Source organism: Zeugodacus cucurbitae, chromosome 2, assembly GCF_028554725.1.
Source record: "Zeugodacus cucurbitae isolate PBARC_wt_2022May chromosome 2, idZeuCucr1.2, whole genome shotgun sequence".
Taxonomy (NCBI): Eukaryota; Metazoa; Arthropoda; class Insecta; order Diptera; family Tephritidae; genus Zeugodacus; species Zeugodacus cucurbitae.
Window position 1 is genome coordinate 36,796,820 of NC_071667.1, and position 9,189 is coordinate 36,806,008.

Sequence of the window (9,189 nt, forward strand, 5' to 3'; positions counted from 1 at the left end):
AGAACTTATCATTATCTACAAAAAATGTAGCGACATCATATCTCTAACTATTATAGTTTTGTCACAATAAGCGATTTTATATAAAAAAATTAATTAAAATACCACTACTTGAAAAGGCTCTTCTATACTAATATTATAAAGAGGAAATGTTTGTTTTTTTTGTTTGTTTGTGTCGAATATGCTCCGAAACTACTGAACCGATTTGAAAAATTCTTTCACCGTTGGAAAGCTATACTATCCCTGAGTGACATAGGCTATATTTAGTTAAAAAAAAATAGGATTCCTTACCAAAACTCCGATAATGTAAAAAAAATACCAAAAAAATTTCTTTAATCGCGAATGCTGCGAAAACGATTGAAGATATAACAAAATGTACTACAATTTTGTAGAACTTATCATTATCTACAAAAAATGTCGCGACATCATATCTCTAACTATTATAGTTTTGTCACAATAAGCGATTTTATATAAAAACAAGTAAGGAAGGGCTAAGTTCGGGTGTAACCGAACATTTTATACTCTCGCAATTTATTTATTTAACTTTATTTATATTATATACTACACAATTTGACGCACATATTCGTCATATATATTGTATAAAGTCTATTGAAAGTTGGAAACCCTAATATTACGTTAGAAGCTCCGAGGTCCTCATGTTCGATATATGGGGCCTTGAAAACCTATGGTCCGATTTCGGCGGTTTTTAGAATGGGGCTGCCACACTATAAACGTAGTATTTGTGCAAAGTTCTGCACCGATCACTTCACTAGTGCTTACTTTATATATTGTAAAGTACACGATTCAGATTGTCTTCAAAGTTCTGGTTATAGGAAGTAGGCGTAGTTGTAAAGCGATGTGGCCTATTTTCACAACATATCATTGGGATGTAAGGAAACTATTACAAACCAAGTTTCATTGAAATCGGTCGAGTAGTTCCTGAGGTATGGTTTTTGACCCATAAGTGGGCGACGCCACGCCCATTTTCCATTTTGTAAAAAAATCTGAGTGCAGCTTTCATCTGGCATTTCTTATGTGAAATTTAGTGTTTCTGACGTTTTTCCTTAGTGAGTTAACCCACTTTTAGTAATTTTCAACCTAACCTTTGTATGGGAGGTGGGCGTGGTTATGATCCGATTTCTTTCATTTTTGGACTGTATTAGGAAGTGGCTAAGAAAAACGACTGCAGAAAGTTTGGTTTATAAAGCTTTATTGGTTTGCGGAATATGTACAAAAAACTTAGTAGGGGGCGGGGCCACGCCCACTCCCCAAAAAAATTACATCCAAGTATGCCCCTTCATAGTGCGATCCTTCATACCAAATTTTATTTCCATAGCTTTATTTATGGCTTAGTTATGGCCCTTTATGTGTTTTCGGTTTTCGCCATTTTGTGGGCGTGGCAGTGGTCCGATTTTGCTCATTTTCGAAAGCAACCTTCCTATAGCGCCAAGTTTCATCAAGATATCTTATTTTTTACTCAAGTTACAGCTTGCACAGACGGACGGACAGACAGACATTCGGATTTGAACTCCACTCTTCACCCTGATCACTTTGGTATATATAACCCTATATCTAACTCGTTTAGTTTTGGGTGTTACAAACAACCGTTATGTGAACAAAACTATAATACTTTCTTTAGCAACATTTGTTGCGAGAGTATAAAAATTAATTAAAATACCACTACTTGAAAAGGCTCTTTATTTATACCTTAGTATTAATCTTTATCGAAATAAATGATTTATTATTTAAGATCGCTTCAAAACCTTTATATAACTTTTTGAATTATTAGATTCTGACATACCATTCAAAAGATATCACGAGTTAAAAATTTTGAAATTTTTGAATGGTCCTGTGCGGAATTAAAAATAATTGTCGCTTGATAATAATATGATATAAAAATGAATTGCTGTTCGTTTGTGCCGCAAAAAAACGAGAACGGCCAAACCGATCTGGCTAATTTTAGTCTTGAAATATTCGTGGAAGGCCAGAAAAAGATTAGAAAGTGAGTAAATATGAAAAAATTTCGAGGAAGATAATAATAAGAGAATTTTATTCGAGTTGACAAGAAAAATATAAAAGAGAAAACAAAAAATTATAATTTGAAGGTTGTCATTGTTGCTTTGTTAAAATATTTTTGTTATTGTTCAATTGTATAAGGTTGTGTCGATAGCCCAAAACAATTTGTAACAAATAAGGAAAGGCTAAGTTCGGGTCCAACCGAACATTTTATACTCTCACAATTTTTTGATGTAATTTTATTAAGATAACACACAATTTTACCTATATATTCGACATAAAGTCCAATAGAAAATCATTATGTATAGTATATGAGGACTGATGTAATTCCAGAACCAATTTCACTCATTTTCACCACCAAGGTTAACGGGAATAGGGGCGACTTGGCACCTGTTAGTAGGCAAACATACGGCACATTCGGCCTTGAAATTACTCCTAAATTGCAAATGAACGAAACACCAGTCAGCAAAATCGTCAAAAATAGTGCTTTAACGAAAATTTTCCAAATATTCAAGAAGTCGTTGGAGGTACTGCACAGGACTTTAAAAGTTCTTGATTGTCGATGAACGTTTTTGGTGGAGCCAGGATTCTGTTAGTAGGTGATTTACGCCAGACTCTTCCAATTATTATAACTAACGGGCTAATCGCATGCCTAACATCATTTAATTTGTGGCGACACATAAAGAATCGCCAATTAACAACTAACATATGAGTGTTTTTTTAACAATACCAAATTGCGATTGTAGAAATAGTTGGCAGTTGACACCTCGATGGATTAATAACATTTCCAACAGATTTCTGTCACTTCATTGACTCGAAAGAGAAGTTTTCCTGATATGATAACCATAAATGACTGATTGAATGACCTATATTGGTGGTAAAAAAAAAATATCGATGACCTTAATGCGACAATTTAGAATTTCGGTCCAAGAGAGTTGACACAGCTGCTAACCAGGATGACGTAGTCAATTATCCCAAACTATTTAAAATTGCCTGTACTTTGCAATTAAAAGTAGTGTGAGTTGTAATCATGCTACGTAACATAAATCAACCTCGAGTAATCAATATCGTCGCCGAAGCCAAGAGTGGACCAACTTAATTTAATGTATACCTTAGCCACAAAAACGTGTGACCGGGTCTGCTAGTATGAAAATAAAGAGAAAATCGAATATAAGAAGTTTTTGTGTTTTTATCTTAGCAGAAAACTTATAAGAGTATAATTTTTAACCACATTTATTATATTTTATGCAAAACACTCTTTATAAAAGTGATTTTTAACCATTTTTTATATATAGAATAGCTTTAGAGGTTATACGGGGTTATATTTAATATTTTAAGTTATTTAAAGACAATAAAGTTAGCGCTTCCTTGGTCTAATACGCATTCATATTTCTTTACTGTTAAAATATCTAAAATTGATGAATGAGCACGAAAATTCATGTTTAATGAAAATAAAACCATATCAATATGCTAAAGCCGATAAAAAATAAAAATCAACAGAACTCTATGCCAGAACAACAGAACTCAATCAAATACAGGCAAAACCTACTGTACAGATTCTCTATGTGACAGTACTAGGGATGCAAACGATGTATCGATGTTTTTGAAACATCGATGTTTTCGTCAAAAAGCATCGATGTTAGCCATCGATGTCTCGAATCTAAAAACATCGATACATCGATGTCAATTTCCACGATGTTTTATGTCGATGTTTTATATAAGAATTGTTCTTCACACCTTCACACTTTTTCGCGTATTAACCCGAAACCCTCTATTTGGATAACCTTTATTACATTGGAATTCGATGTTTGTAAAATACGGAGAATACGTTAAGGGAATGTGCGCTTGGACAATACTGCGGTTACTTTTATGATTTATTTATACAATTAATTTAATTCTGGCGTAGGCTACTGCGTTAGATCAGAGATTCAAATTACTGCATTTTAAAGATGCTAGGGCTAAAAGAAATACTTTTTTTTGTTTCATAAAAAATTTAATGAATCGCGCTGATACAACGGAATCTTCGAATGAGTGTGAAACAGAATACTCGTTTGATGTTTGGAACCAGAATAAACATTTGGTCCACCAAAAGGTGAAATGTAAGCTGTCAAATTTATCTACAATTACAGGGACGGAAGGTTGAAGAGAAAGTGTATCTCGGCTGTTACCCCTACCAATCAGAAACCAATAGAGTTTGGGTTGACATGAATACCGTGTTTCCGGAGTTGTATAAACAGGCTTATTAATATTTACACATTATAGCCACTTCAGTGCCGAGTAAACGACTGTTTTCTAAACCCAGGGCAACTGTCACGCAGAAGTAAAATCGAAAGAAATGACAGTGAAAAAACTTTCCATGTCGTTGTTTTGAAATTCTGTTATTTATTGAGAAAAAACTTTAACAGACATATAATGCTAAGTGAAATAAAATGTATCAACTTAAGACGTTCTACATTTCTTTTATTTATGCTTCTGCTTCTGTATCCCTTAGCTTTTCACACTAAATTTAAATTAAGTTAAAAAGGTTCAAAAATACATCGATGTTTTAATGGCCGATGTTTTTAATTTCGATGGGTTTTGAAGAAACATCGATAAATCGAACCATCGATGTTTCATTTTACGATGTTTGCATCCCTAGACAGTACTCATGTGTAGCAATGCTGTTTACTGCCCCTTCAGATTGTGTATATGCAATGTTTTAATATCTATCGTCAATGTAGTAACTGTATATCAAAATAAGTTATTTCAAAATTGTTTTAAATAATCCTTATGTTTTTTAACTAGGGAGTTTCGATGGAAGCTTTACGGCCACCAGTGTTGTTATATGCCAAGGAATTCAATCATTTGTATCGAGATAAATTAGAAGTACTAAATGCGAAGGATTTGCATATACAATTACCATATTATGTACCTTGTATAAACGTGTCATCCCCCGATTTTATATCACCTTTTCTGTTTAAGATATCATCAACATAAAGTGTTCGATAACTAGACACAATTACTGCTAACGAATGTAGAAACACGAACCCGCATATTCTAGAAAACATATACATTATATGTAAGTATAAGCATCAAATTCTTCCCATATTTCTTTAATATATTTCTAAAACGCTATTTCATTGTACAATATGAAAGTTGCAAGTTGTTCGCATTAGTGATAATATTACTTAGTTAGTTGTATTATGAAACAATGGTTGTGTTAAGATATGCGAAAGCAAATGCATAATATCAATATGAGTTTTTTGCATTTCAAGCCTGAACAAATAATTGTTATTTGAGAGAAATTTACGTTGGGCATCATTGCGTTTCAGATATGCTTGCACTTGTAATAATCTTCCCTATGCAAATTATTATCAAATTTACTTCTGGAATGTGCCTTGTGCGGCTAACGGTGTTTTTGTTGTTGTTACCTTTACTATTGTTGTTGCTGTTGTTGCATTTTCGTTAGATTTGCATATAAAACAGCAAAACCTTTTTTTGTTGTTGTTTCAACTTTTTTGTTTTTGTTTTAAAATTCTACTACAAGTGTTCAATGGACGAAAAAAATATTTGCTTTTGAGTTTAAAAATAAATGGAATAAGGCCCATAGAATGGAATAAATACTTTGGAAGAAGGAAGAATTAAGAAAAATACTCGACCGTTATTTAGTAGATCTTGTAGACCCAAAAGAAAGTAATTTGTATAATGTTTTACGATGAAGGATACGTACCCACCTCTATGCAGCAAAGCGCGCACGTCATCAAACACAAGAAAGTTTCGACATCGAGAAGCTGCAATTACAACAGACAGCCGAACGATTCTCTACTCGACTTACACTCCTGCTCTCTGAGACTAATCATCAACTCGGTGTAAGAGAACTGTTGGACGGCATTTCAAGCTCCTTACGTACAGCTGCAACCGAAACTATTAGCTTTCGAAAAAGTCAAAAGAACAGCTGGTACGACGAGGATTGTCGTCTCGCAGTGGATAGAAAACAGACTGCCTACCTCCCAACGTTGTAATCGACCATAACATGAGCGGGATGGGTTGGATACCGAGAGCTGACGAGAGAAGCGAGACACATTTGCTGATAAAAGAAGAAAGATGCCGAAACGCGTGAATATGAAGAGCTGGACAAGCTAGCTGAAAGGGGTAATGCTTAATCCAGAATCTAAGTATAAAAAAAAGGGAGACAATCAGTGCCAATTACCGTGGGATAAGACTCCTCAGGCGTATCGCCTATACGATTCTAAGGAGCGTACGGTGTGAAAGCCTAAACCACACCGTCAACAAACTGAGTGTGGCTTTAGACCTGGAAAATCTACAACTAACGAGATCTTCACCATGCGCCAAATCTTGGAAAAGACCCATGAAAAGGGGATCGACACACACCATCACTTTGTCGACTTTAAAGCTGATTTTGACAGCATGAAAAGGAGTTGCTTCCATGCCGCTATGTCTGAATTTGGTATCTCCGCAAAACTAATATGGCTGTGTAAGCTGCCGTTGAGCAACACCAAAAGCTCCGTTAGGATCGGGAAGGATCACACCGAGCCGTTCGGTACCAAACGAGGTTTCAGACAAGGTGACTAACAATCGTGTGTCTTCTTTAACCTGATGCTGGAAAAAATAATACTAGCTGCAAAGCTAAATAGAGAAAGTACAATCTTCTATAAGAGTGTACAGCTGCAAGCGTACTCCGATGATAGCGAATCATCGGAAGCAACAACCGCGCCGTTAGTTGTGCTTTTACCAGACTAGATAAGGAAGCAAAGCTTATGGGTCTGGTAGTGAACGAGGACAAGACGAAATATCTCGTCATCAAACAGTCAGCGCATTCGCGACTTGGCATAACTTTAAAGTTGTCCTAGGAGTTTTCGAGAGAAAGGTTTGCGGAAGATTTACGGTCCCTTAAACATTAGAACGATGAACTGTAAGATTTATATGTCGACATTGACATAGTTCAGCGAATAAAAAGACAGCGGCTACGCTGGCTATGTCATGTTGTACGAATGGATGAAAACACTGCAGCTCTGAAAGTGTTCGAAGCAGTACCGCCTGGAGGAAGCCGCGGAAGAAGACGACCTCCACTCTGTTGGAAGGACCAAGTGGAAAGTGACCTGTCTTCACTTGGTGTTTTCAGTTGGCGGCAAAAAGCAAAAAGTAGGAATGAGTGGCACGCTCTTGTTGATTCGGCTATAATCGCTTAAAGCGGTTCCTACGCCAAATATATATACAGTGGAACTTCCATAACTTGAACTACTATAAGTCGAAGATCTGCATAACTCGAACTTTTGAATTGGCAATTGCGTTTAGAAATGAAATTTCATACAAATTTAGATAATTAAATAAAAGAGTCCCTATATTCGTATGGTGGTGAACAAAAATATGATATTACACTTATAGATTTCATAAATCGCATGGGTTACAGACGTCAAGAGCCAAACTATACCAAGTTACATTAAGATATAAGTTTTACTAAATTTATAATTTGCTATAATTATATTTTTAAGTTATTTCGATAATGAATGGTGTAAATATATCATTTTTAATTACGTAGTCCACTATGAGGATATGACTCCTCAACCAAAGGGGCTGGAATCTTGTTGTTGGCGTCTTCAAATTGAAGAATGCGAAAGTCATCAATGCTGTTTGTTTTGTTGTTAGTACAAGGTTGCTGGCTACCTGCATTTTACCACCAAGCATCAACAAAAGCAAAAGCGATCATTCAAAAGTTGTCACCAACATAACCCAGCATATATGGGGATCAAAATCGATTATTCATCGATGATACGATACAGAAAAATCTGAATCGTAAAAAGTTCTAGGCAGTATCTGGTTAAGGGGATATACCAGTGTAACCCCTAGCTAAGTTCGGGTGTAACCGAACAATTTATACTCTCGCAATTTATATATTTAATTTTATTAATATAACAAACAATTTGACCCCATTCGGCACATATATGGTATAAAGCCCATTGAATGTTGGAAACCCTAATATTAGGTATATGGGAGTTCGATGAATTTATGACCCGATTTCACGTATTTTAGACACGGAGACAAATTATTAAAAGAAAGATATTCCCTCCGAATTTCTTCAAAATTTCTGAGAGTTACCTATATTTTCGGTAAAAAAAGAATTAGAAGCCCTGAGGTCCTCATGTTCGATACATGGGGCCTTGAAAATGTATGGTCCGATTTCGATGACTTTTATAAGGGCGATGAAACGCTATAAATGTTGTATTTGTGCAAAGCTCTGTTCCGATATCTTCACCAGTGCATACTTTATATATTGTAAAGTAAACGGTTCAGATCGACTTCAAAGTTCGGGTATATGGGAAGTAGGCGTGGTTGTGAACCGATTTGGCCTATTTTCACAACATATAATTGGGATGCAAGTGAAATATTACAAACCGAATTTCATTGAAAGTGCCCATTTAAAATTGCCACGCCATTTAAAATTGTGAATACAATTTTGAATGCAGCTCTTCTGTGCCTTCTTTATAATGAAATTTAAGGTTTCTGTTGGTTTTTCTTACGGAATTAAAGCATTTTAATAGTTTTCAACGTAACCTTTGTATGGGAGGTGGGCGTGGTTATAATCCGACTTTCTCAATTTTTGTCCTATATAAGGAAATGCCTGAAAAAAACGACTCCTGAAAGTTTCGTTGCTATAGGTTTAGTAGTTTACGAGATATGTAGAAAAAACTTAATAGGGGGCGGGGCCACGCCCATTTTCCCAAAAAAATTACATCCAAATATGCCCCTTCCTAGAACAATCGTTTGTATTAAATTTTAAGTTCAAACTTAATTTATGGCTTAGTTATAGCTCTTTATGTGTTTTCGGTTATCGCCATTTTGTGGACGTGGCAGTGGTCCGATTTAGCCCATCTTCGAACTTAGCCTTCTTATGGTGCCAAGGAACACGTGTTCCAGGTTTCATTAAGATATCTCAATTTTTACTTAAGTTACAGCTTGCACGGTCGGACAGACAGACATACGAATTTGAACTTTACTCGTCACCCTGATCATTTAGATATACATATATAACCCTATGTCTAACTGAGAGGAATGAGATGGAATTCAAAATTGGTTAAAGCGTTTCTCCAAATCTTGGAGAAGACCGAGGTTTCAAACAAGGTGACTCACTATCGTGCGACTTATTCAATCTATTGCTAATATGAAATAATACGAGCT

The 9,189-nt window shown here is 35.4% G+C and overlaps 1 protein-coding gene across 8 annotated transcripts in view; it reads left to right on the plus strand.

Annotated features, from left to right (window-relative positions):
• Positions 1 to 4,990, plus strand: part of LOC105219969 (uncharacterized) — an 833,969-nt gene extending 828,979 nt beyond the window's left edge. For all 8 annotated transcript variants that reach the window (XM_054225503.1, XM_054225502.1, XM_054225499.1 and 5 more), the window contains one exon: positions 4,798 to 4,990. In XM_054225503.1, coding sequence (XP_054081478.1) covers positions 4,798 to 4,989 — 192 coding nt within the window. In that variant the 3' untranslated portion in view covers position 4,990. The remainder of the gene's footprint in view (positions 1 to 4,797) is intronic.
• The last annotated feature ends 4,199 nt before the right edge of the window (positions 4,991 to 9,189 follow it).